Below are 20,969 nucleotides of genomic sequence, written 5' to 3'. Positions count from 1 at the left end.
GCTAGGCGGTTGTTAAGGTATTCTGGGTGGTTGCTAGGCGGTTGCTAGGTGGTTGCTAGGGTATTCTGGGTGGTTGCTATGGTGTTGCTAGGCGGTTGCTAGGATGTTCTGGGTGGTTGCTAGGCGGTTGCTAGGGTGTTCTGGGTGGTTGCTATGGTGTTGCTAGGCGGTTGCTAGGGTGTTCTGGTTGGTTGCTAGGCGGTTGCTAGGGTGTTCTGGGTGGTTGCTATGGTGTTGCTAGGCGGTTGTTAAGGTATTCTGGGTGGTTGCTAGGCGGTTGCTAGGTGGTTGCTAGGGTATTCTGGGTGGTTGCTATGGTGTTGCTAGGCGGTTGCTAGGATGTTCTGGGTGGTTGCTAGGCGGTTGCTAGGGTGTTCTGGGTGGTTGCTATGGTGTTGCTAGGCGGTTGCTAGGGTGTTCTGGGTGGTTGCTAGGCGGTTGCTAGGGTGTTGTTAGGCGGTTGCTAGGGTGTTCTGGGTGGTTGCTATGGTGTTGCTAAGGTATTCTGGGTGGTAGCTAGGCGGTTGCTAGGCAGTTGCTAGGGTATTCTGGGTGGTTGCTAGGCGGTTGCTAGGGTGTTCTGGGTGGTTACTATGGTGTTGCTAGGCGGTTGCTAGGGTATTCTGGGTGGTTGCTAGGCAGTTGCTAGGGTGTTCTGGGTGGTTGCTATGGTGTTGCTAGGCGGTTGCTAGGGTGTTCTGGGTGGTTGCTATGGTGTTGCTAGGCGGTTGCTAGGGTATTCTGGGTGGTTGCTAGGCAGTTGCTAGGGTGTTCTGGTGTTGCTAGGCGGTTGCTAGGGTGTTCTGGGTGGTTGCTATGGTGTTGCTAGGTGGTTGGTAGTTGTCACAGATGGTTACTATGGAGTTTTGATATAGTTGTTTGCATGATCTTGGTATGATTTAGCACTTAACTAATCGCTATTAGCATGTAGCTATTCACTGCTAGCATGTATAGCATGTTAGAAGTGCTGTTTGCTAGCATGAGTCAAAAGAGCCAAACCTAATCTCTATACGATGTTCTGATACAGAGATATAGGTCTTGCAAAACGGTTGCTAGGGTACTCAAGTTTGGTTGCTATGGAGTTGCTTGGGAGCTGGGAGCTTTAAACGTAAGAAGTTTAAAGTGGTTTGAAGTTTAAAGTAGTTTACAGTAGTTTGAAGTTTATGGCAGGTAGATAGATAAGTTAATAGATAGATAAACACACATACACATACACACACACACGCACACACACACACACACACACACACACACACACACACTAACTCGCTCACACACTCACTCAGACACACACACACTGTATGAGTTTTTGAGTTTTGAGTTTATAAGTTTAAATGAGTTTAGAGTTTATAAGTTTAAATGAGTTTAAGAGTTCAGAGTTTATTAATTTATGAGTTTAATAGTTTATAAGTCTATGAATTCATGAGTTTATAAGTTAATTAGTTAATCTCATACACTTATTCTAATTATAAGTGTATGAGTTTAGAGTTTATTAGTTTAAATGAGTCTCAATGGCTCATATAGTATATAGAACGGCAGTTTGGTTTAGTCTTCAAGGTGTTTAGATTTAAATTTTCGACATACACATACACACACACAAGCACGCACGCACAGACTCTCACTCTCTCTCTCACACACACACTATCTCTCTCACACACACACTCACTAACTCACTCACACACACACAGACAAGCTCATTAACACACACACACACACACACACACACACACACACACACACACACACTCACGCACATAGACACACACTCTCTCTCTCACACACACTCAGAGTTTATATGAGTTTAGAGTTTATAAGTGTACAAGTTTTTGAGTTAAGAGTTTATAAGTTTAAATGAGTGTGTACGAGTATTTGAGTTTACACACACACACACACACACACACACACACATACGGGTTTTTGTGAATTACAAGGACACTTCAGCCCAAACCAGTCTGTTGGTGTATTAGGGGGACACCCATTTCCACTTGCTCTACAGAGATGGGGAGGGTATCAAAAAATCTGTTTTGAGCCATACAACACAGATTTCACTTCAGAGTTTGTTTACACACAACACAACGTATAATGTAACAACCTGAAAATATACTTAATTATGAGGACACATATAATTAGGTGTCTAAACCCCGCCCATGACACAAAACAATATTATAAGGACAGTTGCTATACAACACAAAATTGTCATTTAAGTGTATTAGAGGGACAAACATGAATTAATGGGACATGGCTAAACACAAACACAAAAGTGATAGCACTGTGCATTAAATGGACATACCTGATTTATGAGGACAAATGATTAGACTAAAAACAATACTGTGCACTGCAAACACATCCTCACCTGTGGGCTCATACTCCAACAGACAACAAAGCCAACCATTTAAAACTATGATATTCTGATATTTTGAATATTAATTCAGCCAAGTCTTTTATAGGGTGCATTCAAGGGGCGGCAGTGGCTCAGTGGTTCATGTAGATTGTCTACAAACCGGAAGGTTGGTGGTTCAATCACCTGACCAAGTGTCGAGGTGTCCTTGAGAGCAAGACGACGAGCTGGATGGTGCCTTGCATGGCTGACACCGCCGTCGGTGTATGAATGAGTGAGTGAATGGGTGAATGTGAGGCAATATTGTAAAGCGCATGGGTGGCCATTGGGTCTGTGAAAGCGCTATATAAATGCAGTCCATTTACCATTCAAGAATCTGATATTTGTGTGATATATCCACATGACCTTTTAGAGGACATATAACAGTATGCACCTTTAGTGAACAAGAAGTTGTTTAATAATTACAGCTTATTTTCAACATTACAGTTGTTGCTGGCAATATTAAACAAATAACAAAATACACTAATGTTCTTGTGTAAAGGGAAAAAACAACAAAACTCAGCTGTCCTTTTCTCTTCCCACGTTTAATAACAGATCAAACCACGAGAACAAACATGAACGGCGAAATACTCACAGAGAAAAGACAGCCCAAATGAGCCTCAAGAACCAAGTTCTCAAAGACACATTTCTCAAAACACTATAACAGTACAGGCAGGCAAACATGAATCACAAAAGGATCAAGTGCATTGGTGGAGCTGCGTTGAATAGTCACCAGGCATTACGATGAGCATTACTAACTTTCTGATAGAAGTGAAAGTACAAAGAGAAAAGGGAGGGGGGGAGGGGGAAAACTCCAAAGAAATGACATAGGACGAAACACTATCCATTTTGGTGGAGCTGCGTTGAATAGTCACCAGGCATTACGATGAGCATTACTAACTTTCTGCTAGAAGTGAAAGTACAAAGAGAAAAGGGAGGGGGGGAGGGGGAAAACTCCAAAGAAATGACATAGGACGAAACACTATCCATTTACAGCCTTCAACAGAAGTTTAAAACATTTTCCCACATTAGAACAAAACAGCAGCAACAAAAAACGAAAAAAAAATAAAATAATAATAAACTTAAACATTTTGTACCTGTTTCCTTTTCAGTGATACGCCCCGATTCCTAACAAAGTCTCTAATGTTTTGCACAGAGCGACCAGCTAAAGCAGGATACTCGGCAGTCTTGCACTGTTGACATTCAATTTTACTCACAAGTTTACCCCTTGCAATGTGGTTCCGGAAATGTTTGAGTACTGCTGCGATTTCTGTTGGAGACCATGTTTGTTTCGCTTTCCTTCTTGCATCATGTGTGGCTGCATCAAAAATCACTACAAAAGAACAACAGATTGGGTTGAACACCACAAAGGCCAGAACGCATATTCAGTCTGTCCCAACCAACCACACACTCCTCACCCTCATCTTGAGTCTAGTTTACTGATTTCTAATCTGAGTCAAAAGTGAAGGGCTTCTGTTTTTGTTTAACAATTTTCATTTTTTTGGCCCTGATACAAATTTAACAGCTAACATGTAACTGTATTAGTCAGGTTCATCAATCATTTTGCTTGAATTACCAGAGCAGATTGATTGCAATAAAAGATGGGAAGTGCTTCCACTCATTATATTCCTGGTGTTAGCAACCGACTACTCGATGTAATAAACTGCACATAATGCAATAAAAATTTGGATGGATGGACTGACGGACGGAAAAAAAACAAAAAACAAAAAGAAAAAACAAAATCACCAAAGCAATCTAATTTAGTGCTGTGCCAGTAAACTTGACAACCACACCACTGCGGTGGCCCGCCAAAACAAATTGTTTTGTATGTGAATGCTGTTGTACATAAATATTATGACAGGAGTGAAGCACAAAGCTTTGTTTACAAAATAAATAATAGGTTAGCAATTAAATGTTAAAATCGCAGCCATGGAAACGTTTGGATTCATGATGAATGAGAGAGTTGTGCGTGAGCCCATAAATTTAAGCTTCGTCTGCTTTGTATTCCGTTTTGCGATCTGGTCACCCAATTATCAACAAATTTAACAATATTCCCTTAGTTATTCCACTCGACATGGAATCTGTTTCTTTTCCCAAATTTTCACTCACGTCTCACCCATTTTCGCAGGGGATTAAAAACGTTTCTTCCTTTGGTTTGCTTTTAAGTAGGCCTATTATTATATTCGCATTCTTTACTATTCGCATTCTTTACTATATAAAGTAGAAAAACGCAGTAGGAATTAGGGCTGGGTAAAAAATAGATTTCTCGATTTTAATCGAATCTTATTTTTACGAAACGATATCGATTCATAAATCTCAAGAATCGATTAGTCATCCTGTTTTCAGTGATGAATGAATGTAACATTGCTGCGCGCATCCCATTCAATAAATCGCAATACTCTTTGTGCTTTGTTATTATTAATACGAAACAAAGTCTCAAATTACGTCCATTTTCTTATGAAATTCAAAAACATAAATACCGTTTTGGCGCAGTGGCGTGAGATCGCTCTTGCTCAGCTCAAGAGAAGCCGCGGCGCGCACATGATCTTCTCTTCTGCCTAAATAATATCAGTTACAGCACGAGATAAACATGAATGAGCATCTGAAAGTGTGTTAAAAGGTAGAGTACAACTTATCGAAGTCCGTATCATGTCACATGGAATCACTGAATCAGTGTTTCAAGCGTGGAAAGACGTTAGTAAACAATGTCATGTAACTTCACATTTACCTCAAAAAAACATCCAGTGACTATAAACGTTAGTCAGCTAGAAAAATTAACTCTAGAGGAGCATTTTGTTAAATATATGCACCATATTACATATTCATTATAATTTTTTATGTTCTTCAATATTTAATGCTTGTTTGAATAAATCTGGACAGTTTTTTTATGAAGGCCACCATTTAAATTTGTTGGCTATATAATTTCATAACTTTATTATTATAAAAATAAATAAGTGTATTTTAAGTGATTGTATACAAATCAGTTATTCTTTACCTTCAATAATATAGTAGGCTAATGAAGCCTATCGGCTACAACTGACTCCCATAGTTTACAATAATAGTTAAGAGATGTTTTCCTTGAGAAAATTTGCAATGTATTGTACCTGATATCCAAAATAATCGATATTGAATCGAATCGTAATCGTAATCGAATCGAATTGCAAGCTTGTGAATCGAAATCGAATTGTGAAATTTGTGTCAATACCCAGCCCTAGTAGGAATGATGGATTACCTTTTGCACGTAAAACGTCTCCGGTTACTTTCGTAACCTCAGTTCCCTGAGAGGCGGGAACGAGACATTACGTCAGCGTGACGTATATGGGAACTCCTGCCTTCTCCACTTTAGCTGAAATCTTAAGGGCTAATGCCAGCTGGGGACTTTTCGCAAACCATGCAAATACTGACAGGTTCGCAGGCAGTATAAAATGCATGGGTGGACTAGACCATGAGAAGTCTGCTCCGACCTTATCAAAATTTGCATATCCCAACGCAATGAAAGCGAAGGCTGCACTGATCAGGGCAGACACAACACAATAAGCACCGCTGCATCAACCTTAATAGCCATTACACAGAGTTAGCAACATAATGGTAACTAGAAAAAAGTTTGTTGAGTCAAACTTTAAGTTGGCTTGAAAAAGCCGGACCAGAGAGTTAAGAAATTTGATAGATTAGTTAGAAAGAAAGAATAGTTAGAAACAAAGAAAAAGATTAGTTAGAAATATAGATAAATAATAGATAGTAGATAGATATGTTTCAATGAAAGAGGTTAGTTGAAAAAGAAAAAGATTAGTAAGAAAGAAATGAAGATTAGTTATAAAGAAAGAAAGAAAGAAAGAAAGAAATGAAGATTAGTTAAAGAAAGAAAAAGAAAGATTAGTAAGAAAGAAAGAAAGAAAGAAAAAGATTAGTAAGAAAGAAATGAATATTAGTGATAAAGAAAGATTGATTAGAAATAAATAAATGAAGATTAGTTAGAAAGAAAGATTAGTTAGAAAGAAAGAAAAATAAAGAAAAAGATTGGTAAGAAAGAAAGATTAGTAAAACAAAGATTAGTAAGAAAGAAAGAGATTAATAAATAAGATGTTAGAAATAAAGGAAGAAAGATAGATTAGTTATGTTTAAGGGTGTCACGATATCGATTTTAAATCGAAATCGATCGAAATTAATGCTCAATCTCAATCATCGAATCAAAATATGGAATCGTCGATGCTGCCACGCCCCATATGTCACGTCAGCTCGGCTTGCCTGTAACAGGTAAAACTCCTTTTCTCGAGAATATTGAAGCCTTTATTTTAAATCGCATTGCAGCTGCACAGCGAGAGCACCATAGCTCGACTGAGCGAGCTGGCTGTGCTGCGGCAACTGCACGAACCTATGGCGAGTTAGCAGTGGTATGCGGTCCAATGCGAGCGCTTGGCACCCTGCCAACCTCGAGCGCGCCAATTTGGACGCGGCTGAAGTCAGAGAAAACTCGCCAAAGGACTTTAGGTTTAAATCGACTGAAGCGAAGTACCTGATATGAGCGAAATAGCACGGCAAGGCAACGCAGTCGTTCCTTATCTCTAAGGGAACCGATTTACGCAAGTAACCAAGTACGTTCCCTTACGAGAACGTTCTCTCGTACTGCGTTGCAAACGCTGTGGGAACCCAATTTAAAATGCCGTGCTATTCGTCTGGGACTGCTCTGAGGAGTCCAGGGAGCCCCGGGTCTATAATAGGTTATAGGTTATATTGTTTAAGTTTCCAATTGACTTATAAGTTATTGTTACATTATGTTATTAATAAACGTTTTAAATTTGTGGTACATTGCGAACAAAGGTCAGATATTATTATATTGCATAAAAGTCTAAAAATGGCATAGCTTGTGCTTTCAAAAAAAATGTTTTTAATCGAGAATCGAATCGAACCGTGAATTTAGAATCGAAAATGTAATCGAATCGAGGATTTGGAGAATCGTGACACCCTTAGTTATGTTAGAAATAAAGGAAGAAAGATAGATTAGTAAGAAAGATTATGAGAAAGAAAGAGAGATTATGAGAAAGACAGATAAGTTAGAAATAAAGATTAGTTAAAGAGAGAAAGATTGGTTTTAAAGAGAGAAAGATTGGTTAGAAAGAAAGAAAGAAAGAAAAAGAAAGAAAGAAAGAGATTGGTTAGAAAGAAAGATTAGTAAGAAAGAAAGATAGATAAGTTACAAATATAGAAAGAAAGATAGATTAGTTATAAAGAAAGAAAAAGAGATTAGAAAGAAGAGTAAGAAAGAAAGAGATAAGTTAGAAATAAAGAAAGGTAGATTAGTTATAAAAGAAAAAGATTAGAAAGAAAGAAAGAATAGTTAGAAACAAAGAAAAAGATTAGTTAGAAATAGATAAATAATAGATAGAAAGTAAATAGATGGATAAGTTTCAATGAAAGAAAGATTAGTTGAAATAAAGAAATGAAGATTAGTTATAAAGAAAGATAGATTAGTAAGAAAAAAGATTAGTAAGAAAGAAAGAGGCAAGTTAGAAATAAAGAAAGATAGATAACTTAGAAATAAAGAAAGATAGATAAGTTAGAAATAAATAAATAAAAAGATTAGTAAGAAAGAAATGAAGATTAAAGAAAGAAAGATTGTTAAGAAAGAAAGATTAGTTAGAAAGAAAGAGATAGATAAGTTAGAACTAAAGAAAGATAGATTAGTTAGAAAGAAAATGATTAGTTAGAAAGATAAATTAGTAAGAAAGTAAGAAAGATAGAAATAAAGAACGAAAGTTAGAAATAAAGAAAGAGATTAGTTAAAAAGATTAGTAAGAAAGAAATGAAGATTAGTTAAAGAAAGATTGGTTTGAAAGAAAGATTAGTTAGAAAGAAAGAGATTAGTAAGTAAGAAAGAAAGATAAAGTTAGAAATAAAGAAAGATTAGTTAGAAAGAAAGAAAGAAAGATAGATTAGTTAGAAAGAAAGATAGATTAGTTAGTTAGAAAGAAAGAAAAAGATTAGTAAGAAAGAAAGAAAAAGATTAGTAAGAAAGAAATGAAGATTAGTTAAAGAAAGAAAGATTGGTTAGAAAGAAAGATAGATAAGTTAGAAAGATTGGTAAGAAAGAAATATTTGATAGAAAGAAAGATAGATTAGTTAGAACTAAAGAAAGATAGATTAGTTAGAGAGTAAGATAGATAGGTTAGAAAGAAAGAGATTAGTAAGAAAGAAATGAAGATTAGTTATAAAGAAAGATTGGTAAGAAAGAAAGATTAGATAGAAAGAAAGATAGATTACTTAGAAAAATTGGTAAGAAAGAAAGATTAGATAGAAAGAAAGATAGATAAGTTAGAAAAATTGGTAAGAAAGAAAGATTAGATAGAAAGAAAGATAGATTACTTAGAAAAATTGGTAAGAAAGAAAGATTAGATAGAAAGAAAGATAGATAAGTTAGAAAAATTGGTAAGAAAGAAAGATTAGATAGAAAGAAAGATAGATAAGTTAGAACTAAAGAAAGATAGATTAGTTAGAGAGTAAGATAGATAGGTTAGAAAGAAAGAAAGATTAGTAAGAAAGAAATGAAGATTAGTTATAAAGAAAGATTGGTAAGAAAGAAAGATTAGATAGAAAGAAAGATAGATTACTTAGAAAAATTGGTAAGAAAGAAAGATTAGTAAGAAAGAAAGAAAGATAGATAGATAAGTTAGAAAGATTGGTAAGAAAGAAAGATTAGATAGAAAGAAAGATAGATTAGTTAGAACTAAAGAAAGATAGATTAGTTAGAGAGTAAGATAGATAGGTTAGAAAGAAAGAAAGATTAGTAAGAAAGAAATGAAGATTAGTTATAAAGAAAGATTGGTAAGAAAGAAAGATTAGTAAGAAAGAAAGAAAGATAGATAGATAGATAAGTTAGAAAGATTGGTAAGAAAGAAAGATTAGATAGAAAGAAAGATAGATTAGAAAGAAAGATTGGTTAGAAAGAAAGATTGGTTAGAAAGAAAGATTGGTTAGAAAGAAAGATTGGTTAGAAAGAAAGATTGGTAAGAAAGAAAGATTAGTAAGAAAGAAAGATAGATAAGTTAGAACTAAAGTAAGATAGATTAGTTAGAGAGTAAGATAGATAGGTTAGAAAGAAAGAAAGATTAGTAAGAAAGAAATGAAGGTTAGAAAGAAAGAAAGATTAGTAAGAAAGAAATGAAGATTAGTTATAAAGAAAGATTGGTTATAAAAAAAGATTGGTTATAAAGAAAGATTGGTTAGAAAGAAAGATTAGTTATAAAAAAAAGATAGATTAGTAAGTAAGAAAGATAGATTAGTTATAAAGAAAGAAAAAGATTAGTAAGAAAGAAAGAAAGATTAGTTAAAGAAAGAAAGATTAGTTAGAAAGAAAGATAGATTAGTTAGAAAGAAAGCTAGATTAGTAAGAAAGAAAGAAAGAAAGATAAAGTTAGAAAGAAAGAAAGATAGATTAGTTAGAAATTAGATTAGTTAGAAAGAAAGAAAGAAAGAAAGAAAGAAAGAAAGAAAGAAAGAAAAAGATTAGTAAGAAAGAAATGAAGATTAGTTAGAAAGAAAGAAAGAAAAAAGAAAGGTTATAAAGAAAGAAAGAATTCTCAGAACGGGACGTTTTGAGGCAAAGTCAGTGACGGATCCAGGACTGAAAAGAATACCTGTTTTGAATTATCCCCTGTAGCCAAGGTGAAACACCTGGATTAACTGTCCACACATCTAGAAAATGACACCGGCCGGATTAGTTCTATGGCAGCTGTTGCCAGTTTGTCGATTGGCACTCTCGCGTTTTTTTCCATCGGTAGGCCAATATAGGCACGGACTGCGACTCAAACGACTTCTCAAAGCGCAGAGCTATATCTGGCTAGGTAATCTAGCTATTAGGCTATATCAAGCGTCTTTGTGTGGAAATATAAAAAATGTTTTAGATATTTAACTGTTATATTTAAGTGAATATTATTTACTGATATTTATTTCAATGCTTTAAAGGCTTTAGTATGATGTTTCATTGACGCAAGTGCTCAAATAAACACGCATGTCTTTTACGAAATCGATGTTTGAGCCTTGTTTATTATTATATTATTTCAAAATGTATTTAATTGAGATGTGTGTGTGTGTGTGTGTGTGTATTAGAGTTGAGCCGGATACTCGGCTGAAACGAGTATCCGGTACGGATAAAGCACTTTTGTCGAGTACGAGTATTATACGAGTAATACGAGTCAATATCTGTGCTCGGATTTAAAAAAAAAAAAGTTATGTTGAGATTAGGGCTGGGCGAGATATATATATATATATATATATATAATATTTATTTTACATGCGATATGGAATTAGACCATATCGCATATATCGATATAGTTCAAATTTGCGCTGTGATCCTTGCTCCAAGCAAGCTGCTGACCCGGAGCTCTCTGCACTGCTCCCCGCGCCCCCGCCCCTCCTTTTCCACTTTGCATGCGTGTTTAGAGTATGTTATGTTATAAAAAACAAAGTCTTTCACCCCAGAAAAACGGACTTTCTTGTCCTGTCAGCCGTTAAACTGTAGTCGTAGTAGCGCACACTCAATTGCACGCGCAATGCGGCGGCGCGCGCTGCATCGCCTCACTGAATATAAAGGGCAAAAGAAACTACGAGCAGGCAACGCCGTTACGTTGTAAATTACACGAAATAAAAGTAATGCAGGTATGATTTTCATTCTATTCACCAGGAGCAGTTTCCATGTTTCATTCACAGTTCTTGTTAGTATTGTGTATTCACCATGGTAACTGTCGTTTCCATATTAACCCCAAAATGTCACTATTTTTCTTTGTGTTATTTTTTTATATTTTTAAATGACTGTGGTGGCTCAACATTGTATTAACAAAAACTAGTTTGGGACTGCTGTTTAATACCTTTAGCATAGGCCTAATGTTTATTAGTAGGCTACTAGTCTTTACTATTAGTCATATTCTTACAATTTATGTTAAGTAAAGGGGGACAGTACTTGTGTGTGTGTGTCAACAAATTTAAAAAAAAATAAAACATGAAAAATAAAAAAATATCGGGATATATATATCGTATATCGAAATTCAGCCTAAATATATCAGGATATGACTTTTGGTCCATATCACCCAGCCCTAGTTGAGATGAAAACTCTTGTTCATTACATTTTACTTCATAATTGCAACCGCATGTGTTGTATTCATTGTTGCAAAACTTGTTCTGTAGTTCGTTTGTTATCGTGATCAAAACCATTGATCTGAAGCTCAATGCTAATGCTGTCATGTAAATAGTTGTCTAATCAGCAATAAATATAACAATTTCTGATCAACCCATATCAATTGCATGCCTAAAATAACATACCGGTTAAAGCCCCACCCATTTCAAGACAACCCGACCCACTTCCGGGTTAAATCCCGCCCACTTCCGGGTTAGGCACCGCCCAGTCCGAGTACAGATACAGATAATTCATATGGTTAACAGATACAGATACAGATAATGCTGTACTCGCTCATCCCTAGTGTGTATATATATCTTGTCCTTCTTACCGCCAGTGTTTTCGTATATTCTTGTCATATCTTGAGATGGGTCTCCCAAGGCAGAGTCAACATCTGTGAATGGAAAAAGAATACTTTAAAAAAAGCATACACTAGTTGTGTTATGCCTACATGAACTGATTCTTGATCTATACCTCTTCCTAGTGCAGTGTATTTGTGGGCTTTTACCTGGTTGTTCAGTCTCTTCCCTCCTGATGCGCTTCTTGTCCTTCTTACCGCCAGTGTTTTCGTATATTCTTGTCATATCTTGAGATGGGTCTCCCAAGGCAGAGTCAACATCTGTGAATGGAAAAAGAATACTTTAAAAAAAGCATACACTAGTTGTGTTATGCCTACATGAACTGATTCTTGATCTATACCTCTTCCTAGTGCAGTGTATTTGTGGGCTTTTACCTGGTTGTTCAGTCTCTTCCCTCCTGATGCGCTTCTTGTCCTTCTTACCGCCAGTGTTTTCGTATATTCTTGTCATATCTTGAGATGGGTCTCCCAAGGCAGAGTCAACATCTGTGAATGGAAAAAGAATACTTTAAAAAAAGCATACACTAGTTGTGTTATGCCTACATGAACTGATTCTTGATCTATACCTCTTCCTAGTGCAGTGTATTTGTGGGCTTTTACCTGGTTGTTCAGTCTCTTCCCTCCGGACATGCTGTTGGACTGAGGTATTGTAGCTCATACTACCTATGGTGCCTGGAGGTTCCTCAACAGGTCCACTAGCTCTCTTTGTTCCTGTGGTATGAACAGTAGAGCTCAATACTAGTGTCACAGGTTTAGACAATTCAAACACAAACAAACTGTTGCACATTGCGATGAAACTGCAAATGTCTAGAAATATATCTATCAAAAACAGTTAAAACTAAGCATTTTTTATTTTATTTTGTTGGGCAGTGATTTGGTCACTACTTAACTTTGTTGAACTGGCTGTCGAGTACAGTATAATTCAGCTCATTTTTGGGGTAGGTCTAATGTGTAAGTGTAATAAGCAATTTAAACTCAGCCTATTAACTGCTATTTTAAATTTTAAAGCCATGTAACTTCAGTAACATTTGTGCATATCTAAACAACTGTATAATATTTAGTGCACTATATGGTAGATGTAAATATGTTGTATTTAATGTTTCGATCTTTGCATATTTGTGTGATTTTACTCATTTCTGTTATTGTCTGTGGATATGTCTCAGCATCACTGTCTTCACTTTGCTCTGAATCAGTAAAGTCCAAGTTATCTGACAAAAAAAAGCGTAAAAAAAAAGTTTACATTGCAATTGTTACATAATGATCAATGAAATTTGATGAATATTACACTTGTGAAAGATCTTAAGTTCAGGATACACTGCATGATTTAAGCAATCCTATAAGATCATTACAAATCACACTGTGCGACATGGCTGGTCAGTAGAGGTAGGTCGTAGCAGCAAACACACCCTGTGGTGATCATGCTGAATTTATGAGTCTTGAGACCAAAGATAGCCTACGACAATTTTCTGACAGTAACAATGACCGTCCTTGAACCTCTCTCACTGTAATGACATAGTCCATGGGCCAGACCAGATATTGGTTCCATCTTGATGGGCAAAACCTTACCTATACTAAATTGTTTATGGGGTTAATATAAGTTAATTATAATATGATAACCTTTCCACAGGCCCAGCTTTTTATACTTTTTTTTAGAATTAGTAATTTTCCTACTTTTATGTACTAGAATTATTTTTAAAAAAAAAATACACAAACTTTCAATGCCATAATAACAGTCATTTAATATTACTCCCAAGCAAAAAAATAAAGTCGATATCTTTGAATTCACGCTGATATTTTGTTGTTTTGAGATGTAAAAAATATAAAAGAAAAACACCACATGTATTGTTGACTACACTGTCTAAATTGGAAAGTCAGTCGTTCTCTGAATACGTGATGGATTCGGCAAGTCCTGGCAAAGGCATCCTGCCAAGGAAGCGGTCCTGCACGGAATGCATTATCCACTGCCCTGACGAGGAGTCCGACTCACACCTGGTGTCACCCAAGAACCTGGAATTATGAAAACCTTGTTGAGAGCAGCAGAAATAAGAGGACATATCCCAGTTCTGGACATTGCCAAATAGTTGAGCGATCAAGAAAGAAATTCCACCAGTGCTGTAGCTTTTTCACGATGAAGAAACTCTTAGACACTATCGTAAGAGAGGCATCTTCCTTAGCTTCTGAGAATGCTTCAAGACTTCAAGAAGGGCATCTCGGGGTGTTCCAAGCACGTCAAGGGTTTATGATGAACTGTGTATCTTCTGTGAGAAATCAAGCAAGTACCACAAGGGCAAAAACACGAGGGAACCTCTCATACAATGTTCAGAGTTCTGTGCAGATGACCGTATCCGGAAGGCAGCAGGCATCAAGTTAGACCAGCAGATGCTTATCACTAGTAGAGAGTTGTTGCTGCTGAGGGACATTACAGATCCTGCTACCGAGCATACACACGTGTCGCCGAGCCTGCCGCCAGCTCCAAGGCAAAGGAACACAGTGGGAATGCAGAAGAACTATATCAGACAGCAGAAAAGTATTCCTATGAAGGACTGTTCTTGTACATCAGTAACAAACTCTTTACAAACCCACAGGTACTGCCGATGACATACCTTGCATCACGATTCGAGTCATCCATGAAGGCCCTTGCCGTCACCCAAGTCCTCAACCAAGAAACACCTTCGCCGTAGAGTGGGTCCATTCATATCATACCTGATGACAATGGGAGGCTTCTTCTCTATCCCAATAGCCTGACCATGGCCGAGCTCGTGAAAACCGTGCACTCTTTAAAGATGGAACTACAGCAGTGGTTCCCAAATCTGTCCTAGAGTACCCCATGGGTTAACCCAGTATCACATGGGTTAATGAGATGAGTTGAATCAGGTGTGTTTGATTCGGGAGACAAAGAAAACGTGCTGTGTTGGGGGTACTCCAGGACAGGTTTGGGAACCACTTAACTGCAGCATGCCAGATTTATCAAATCTGAGGATGTTGTAACGAAAGTGGCAGTGCTGATGAGAAACGAAATAAAAAACCAAGACACCAAGCAGGTGTGGCCACAAGATGTAGAACGAGATGAAGGCATCATTCCTGAATCTGTGAAACGTGACTCATGCACACACTCCTGACTGGAGGCAGTGAGCGCAGAAGTCCTCCTGAAAGAGTCTAGCGACTTGCTACATCCTTTGGCAGTGACCTAGTCCTGGCTGTCAGCTGTGTCCGGATCAAACCGCCAAAGCACCTTCTTATTACCCTGGTAATCCAGAGTTCTCGAGAGAGCATAAGTTAAATTTGCTCAGCGAGTTACTCTGGTGTCGAGTAATGATGCTCATTAAATATGCCCCTCTATCTGAGCTGCACCAATCACATTGGGTTATCTGATATAGGCGGGCCAGAGGCGAGATGACGACAGCGGTGTGACGTCGAAGTCATTAGTAAACATTGCAAGATGGCTATAGATGAACACCATTTGTTTGAAACGACTTTGGCCGCTGCAATGAAAGATTTAGACTTTTTCTCTAAAAGAGGAACAGAAGACGGCGCTCGAATTGTTATTTTGCAAGAAAGGACATTTTTGCTGTTTTGCCGACCGGATACGGTAAGAGTCTAATCTACCAGTTAGCTCCACTGGTAGCTAAGCGATAACTTGTTGTGATTGGTCGTAGTGTTATCCAATTGCGTGCAGTGAGATTTTAAAATGCATGCTTGGTGCCGCCTCTCGAGCTGGCCGGTTTTCATTAGTCGACGCCAGACCATTAATCTTTTAGATTTAGGTCTGGATTTCCAGGCTACCTTCTTATGCTATTTGCTATAAAATCTTTGATGGGTAACACAGAACTGGTGCACACTCTGAATCGGCTCGGTCACAGTGTTTCCTATTCCCAGGTGGAAGTTGTTGACACGGCACTGTGTTTTCAGAAGGATGTCTTCTGTGTCTTCATGATTTGTCAAAGGATGGTATTCCACTGCCAGCGAACATCTACCCAGGCATCTTCACCACGCTGGCGTATGACAACATTGACCGACTGGAAGAGACCATCAGTGGAGCAGGAACTGCTGACGTCGACTATGGTGCACAGGTCCAGGAGACAAAGGCAAAGAACCTAGCCTGGCTGCTTGCTAGGATGTCTGCCCCGAGGCTCACGGGAATAGAGTTCAAGAACATTGTGTCAGGCCATAAGATCCAGCAGTGGAGGAGACTGCTCTCCAGCGCTACCAACAAGACAAGCCTGATCGCCTACTTGGTTGAAGAATGAAAAGAGCCCAAACACAGAGAGACGCTCCAAGACAAGACTCTGTACCTCACATGTGGCGAAGACTGCTTCAAGGTGGTGTGACACGCCCAAAAGCAAGGAGAGGTTTCAGCTGCCACAAAACACAACCACAAGAGAGACGGGGGCAGCATTAACATAAACTGTCTTATTTAACAAAAAAATATATAGGATGACCAAAAGGGATCCAAATTGAAACTTAGGTTCTTCCCGGTATGGGGTATTCGTGACAGTGGTGTTCCTACCGTCTGCTTGAACTCTAGGCCTCCTTGAAGGGGGAAGACAGGAAAAAAAGGCAAAGTTGGTAAAGCAGAGGCTACAAGGTTAACTGTGTCTTTTCTTTCTTTTCAGCCAGTCTCACTCTAGGCCTCCCTGCGTTTCTTCACCTTGTCCTGGGGTTGTCTGCACCCAGGACCATCTCTTTAAGTGAAGCACAGATCCCAGATTTATAGGCCATTATTGGCTACAGCTGTGAGAGGTTCCATGTTTGAAGTGTGAACAGGTGGAAGTATTCATAATTGATGATTTTTCAAAGCTGGAACTTCTTTGCTCCTGGGCTCTTTTCTCTAGCGTGCCACACTGGATAAAGAGCACTGGGAAGAGGCAACAGAGGCAACCATCTGTAAGATGTATGTTCCATCAACCAGCACTGCAGAGGTCAACGCTCTTCGCTACCAACTATTCTGTGTAAGGCGTGGAGAGGTTGAATCCAGCCAGCTTCCTCCATGCGAAGATTGCCTTCTCATGCACACCATCCGAGCCGTCCTGGAGGCAGTCTCTGGAAACCATGCCGGCTGTGCCAAGTCCCGAGGAGCATGGGTGGAACACAGATGAAGAGCAGCTGACAATCCAGTTGATGCGAGGTGCCCCAGCACCTTATGCCATCCTGCAGCTACTATCCTACAAGTGCACCAGGTCGTGCAAGCTACCGGATTGCACTTGCCTCGCCAACAGCCTGAGGTGCACCAACCTGTGCAAGCTGCAAACCTGTAACAATCAACCTTGTGAGGAAGAGCCCGCTCCACAGCTGTCAGAGTCTGATACCAAGGACGATGATGACTAGTACGTTTAATTGAAATTTTGTGATGATTTTGTAATGACCGTTGTTTTCACCATACATTAAACATTGTGGTTCTAATCTTTGACTGGCTCATCAATCATCGTCTGAATGCTCTTTCATGATATTGTGGTATTGCGGTTTGACATGCTAATACTCCCAAATTTAGCCATTTTTAGCCATGTATTTTAGAATCTTATTATTTCACTAATTTGGAACATACTTTATTTGTGATGAATGAACCACTTGATGAATTATCAACTGGATGATCCAGATTATTTCCATGGAAGGTACTTTTGCCATTTCTTCCACTGACAGGGGTCAGATCACAGAAATTGACATGATTGTTTCACGATGGCAATCTTTTGTCTGAGACAGCCAAAAATCATGCAGTGTGTCCCGGGCTTAAGGCAGAGGTCTCCATCCCTGTTCCTGGAGAGCTAACGTCCTGAAGATTTCAGCTCCAACCTCAATCAAATCCACCTAAATCAGTTAATCAAGGTGTTTCAGGGTTGCTTGATAATTACTGTGGGAGCAGGGTTGGAGAACCCTGATCTAAGGTCTGCATATAAAGGATTATCCTGCATACCTTCAATTTCAATTTCTTCAAGCGTTTTCCCCTGAAGATGTGCAAGGGTGCCTTTCTCCAGTGCAAGTAACAGTTTTGATATCTTGGCTAACTGTGTTGTGGCCTCCGGAAGTCGATAGTACTCTCTGTGCACACGAATATCATGGCCCAGAAAGTCTGCAACTTGGTCGAGTTCGTGATTTTTTAAGTTTAACACCTGAGACAGAGTTGCAACATGCTTTCGCAGTTGTGTTGATTTGAGGAATTCAGGTTGTTTTGCTCCACACTCATTGGCATAAACCCTCAGACAATCTTGTCCTCGATAAGGAGTCAAACAACTTGGTCTCGCAAAGAGGAATGCATTTTCTTCAGGAACTCCACACTCTTTTCTTTGGCTAACGAGGTGTGTTAAGGCATCAACCATGTCTGGCGATAGCAAAACTGCAACCTTTCGACCCCTTTTACCCCTAATCTCAACCCGACTAAAATGTGCACAGAGTTTTTTTTCGAATTTTGTCAGGCCAGTAGCAACATCCGCATGGAGGGGAGCTGTGTCCCTTTCAAGGAAGTTTTTTAGTTTCATCTTAGCAACCTCTCCTCCACGTCTTCGGTTGAAAAGAATAATTTTTGCCAGTGTTGCTCTGGAAAGTTCCCCATAGGCTTGTGCTGATTGGGTTTTTTTCAAGTTCTCAGATGCTGAATCTGCAACCTTTTCAAGATGCCGGTGAAGACACTGAACATCCTCTGTGAATGGGATGGTGGAGGGTTTGTTGAAGTGTGCCTCACTTAAAGTAATCAGTGCTGTGTGGGAAATAAGTTCAGCCCACTTTGTACTGTACAGTTTTTGGAATGTCTGTGTTGACCTTATCCCCTCAGTGTCTTCTGCCATCAAAGCCCTGCAATGTACAATGTCACAGATCTTTTGCAGTGAGTGGCCCAACTTGAGAGCAAGGCTTGGAGTCTGGTATGAGTGCTTTTCATCATTAAAGCCGGAAACCTTCTTGACACCTTGGATAAGCACATAAAAATTCGCAGGTTTAACAGCATCCTCAAGCGTCTGTATTTTAAATTCTCTTTGTAGGATCAGGAGAAGTCTACCAACTTCCCGCAGTTTCTGTCGAATATACTCAAATTTAGTGGGATCCTGTCCATGTTTATTAAAAAACGATTGGGCCAGCTGAAGAATGCAGAAGTCACTCCGGACAGCAGCAGTGATGTTATCATCCTTCATTACAGTCAACAGCTTCCAAACACCCTGTGATATTGGTTGACACAGGGTTGCGTTAGACATGGTTGCCAATGATAAGACCCTTGTCCTTCCTGGCTCTGCCCGTTCCGCTTCCACTTCCACTGGTTTGGAAAGGCAATTTCGAATGTGTCGCCACAGATCTCTTCGAAGAAACATGGCATGGCAGTACATGCAAGGAACATAATCTTCTGATTTATATTTATTCTTGGGTGTCCGTCTGAGTTTTAACAACCCAGTCCCACTCGATAAAACCCCAGCATTGTGTTCATAGTTCCCTTTGTTCCTCAGTTTGTCCAGCATTTGTTTGCGTTCTTTTGAACATTTTGGCAGTGCCAAGGCCCGAGCAACATCCATGTTTGTTGTTTCGTGGATTTTTAAGTGCCTTGCAAATTTCGTCTGTGGTTTGTCACAAATGTAGCAGTAATTATTTTTGTTTACTGGAGAGGATACATTAGACGACTGTACACATGGATTTTCTCCAGTTATTGTGCTATCCTCTACGGACTTTTCATCAGTACTACTAGTCATTTTTGTATTGTGGACATCTGATACTTGAACTGGATCTTTCAGCAGAGAATGTGTAACTATGAGATTTTCTTGACATTGCCTGCCATTTTTAATTTCTCCAGTTGATTCAATGCAGGAAACATTTTGTTTGTTCGAGATTTGTTTAGGATGCTCAAGTTGTGAAGAAACTGTGCTCTCTTCTGAACTGTCTAAAGAATCAGGTATATAGTCCTGATCGGACAAGTCCTCACAGGAAAACTGTTCTTCAGAATTCTGGGGGGGGGGAGAAATCTTTTTTACACATCTAAAAAATAAAAACTTCAGGAAGGAAAAGTTAACCCAAAAGTACAAAAAAGTTATTTACTCGATCCCTGGCCATCAAATATGCACATGACATTCTTTTTCATCAAAAATCCATGATAGGAAATAATTAGTAAATGTTCATTTTTGGGTTAATCAATTCATTTAGAGAGAATTTGATCAAATACACTTACCGGTGTTAAAGGGTCAGGGTTGGGCTTCACATGCTTATCATAGCAACTTCTATGCCAAAAGCAGGAGCAAACTAGACAGAGGATTAAATAAACATATGGCCATTTGTAGGGGTGTGGCGGTTAGTATATAACCATGAGACCAGGGTCCGAAATTAACACCCACCAAGCGCCAAATGCGGGTAGATTTCCCGTTTGGCGAGTAAATCTCAAAAGGCTATCCGCCACACTGGCGGGTGAATGTTCATACCAAAATATGACATTTTCAGCACGCACGCTCTTCTGCCTCTTAAGAACGAGCAGAGAGAGAGAGAGAGAGAGAGAGAGAGAGAGAGAGAGAGAGAGAGAGAGAGAGAGAGAGAGAGAGAGAGCGTGCGCACTCACTCACTATTCAGAGCGGCCAAAGCGTCAACTTTTTGACAAGCGTCCTTGACAGGGCGGCCAGAGCTTCTTTGCAGCTCAAGTTGGTAGCGGTGTGTACGTACAGTTAACCCTCTATCTGTTGACGGCGCTGAGGAAAAAGGATATGTTAAGCTCCCGCCACTGGAAGAAGCAGTGGCGCGCACCCATCTAAGCCGTGCAGAACGTCTTTAGCACTCGCGGATCGTGCATACGTTACTCCGCCGCTGGCCAGGCTGCTTCTGCTTTACACACCATGGCAGTTCTTTTCACACAATACTTGTTCCCTTATCTCTCAGGGAACCGAGGTTACGCAAGTAGAACAGAGTACATTCTGCCTTCCCTTCCACATGAGTCAGGTAACAAAACTGACATAAATGTTTTTATTTCACCCCAATGATAGTAATATTTCATATATGTGACCCGTCACGGAAACCAGGGACACAAGTCGGCAGCACAACTTTCGAGCAAAATGAGAAAGAAGCGCTTTTTTTCAAAATTCTCGTATAGTTTTTTTCTCTCATCAAAACGATTA

At 38.9% G+C, this 20,969-nt stretch overlaps 1 protein-coding gene and 2 long non-coding RNA genes across 4 annotated transcripts in view; all 3 read right to left on the bottom strand.

Moving 5' to 3' along the window:
- Positions 1 to 20,969, bottom strand: part of LOC311071511 — a 123,795-nt gene that overhangs the window by 34,910 nt on the left and 67,916 nt on the right. The window lies entirely within an intron of this gene.
- The window catches only part of LOC311071508, a 71,293-nt gene that overhangs the window by 10,286 nt on the left and 40,038 nt on the right, over positions 1 to 20,969 (bottom strand). The window lies entirely within an intron of this gene.
- On the bottom strand, positions 1,890 to 13,556 carry LOC311071488 (uncharacterized protein). Of its 2 annotated transcripts, none has more exons than XM_084095886.1 (5): positions 12,502 to 13,556; positions 12,277 to 12,387; positions 12,052 to 12,162; positions 11,875 to 11,937; positions 1,890 to 3,710 (listed from the first exon to the last, which is right to left on the bottom strand). In XM_084095886.1, the coding sequence occupies exons 1-5, from the start codon at positions 12,686 to 12,688 to the stop codon at positions 3,460 to 3,462; spliced, it is 723 nt and encodes a 240-aa protein (XP_083952012.1). In that variant the 5' UTR covers positions 12,689 to 13,556; the 3' UTR covers positions 1,890 to 3,459. The 2 variants fall into 2 exon arrangements, with proteins under 2 accessions (XP_083952012.1, XP_083952013.1); XM_084095887.1 differs by having other exon boundaries at positions 13,032 to 13,554.

The sequence above is a fragment of the Abramis brama genome (assembly GCF_963993115.1).
Source record: "Abramis brama genome assembly, chromosome: 20".
Lineage (NCBI taxonomy): Eukaryota > Metazoa > Chordata > Actinopteri > Cypriniformes > Leuciscidae > Abramis > Abramis brama.
The sequence above is the reverse complement of the archived record's forward strand: the minus strand, read 5'-3'. Positions and strand labels throughout refer to the sequence as shown.

What these genes read in the sequence shown, in the direction of transcription:
- LOC311071488 (XM_084095886.1), bottom strand. Translation starts at nt 12,688, where the DNA reads ATGTGCAACAGTTTGTTTGTGTTTGAATTGTCTAAACCTGTGACACTA. An exon ending in GGAAGAGACTGAACAACCAG is followed by an intron (nt 12,388 to 12,501) that starts GTAAAAGCCCAC and finishes TTCCATTCACAG; the next exon opens with ATGTTGACTCTGCCTTGGGA. An exon ending in GGAAGAGACTGAACAACCAG is followed by an intron (nt 12,163 to 12,276) that starts GTAAAAGCCCAC and finishes TTCCATTCACAG; the next exon opens with ATGTTGACTCTGCCTTGGGA.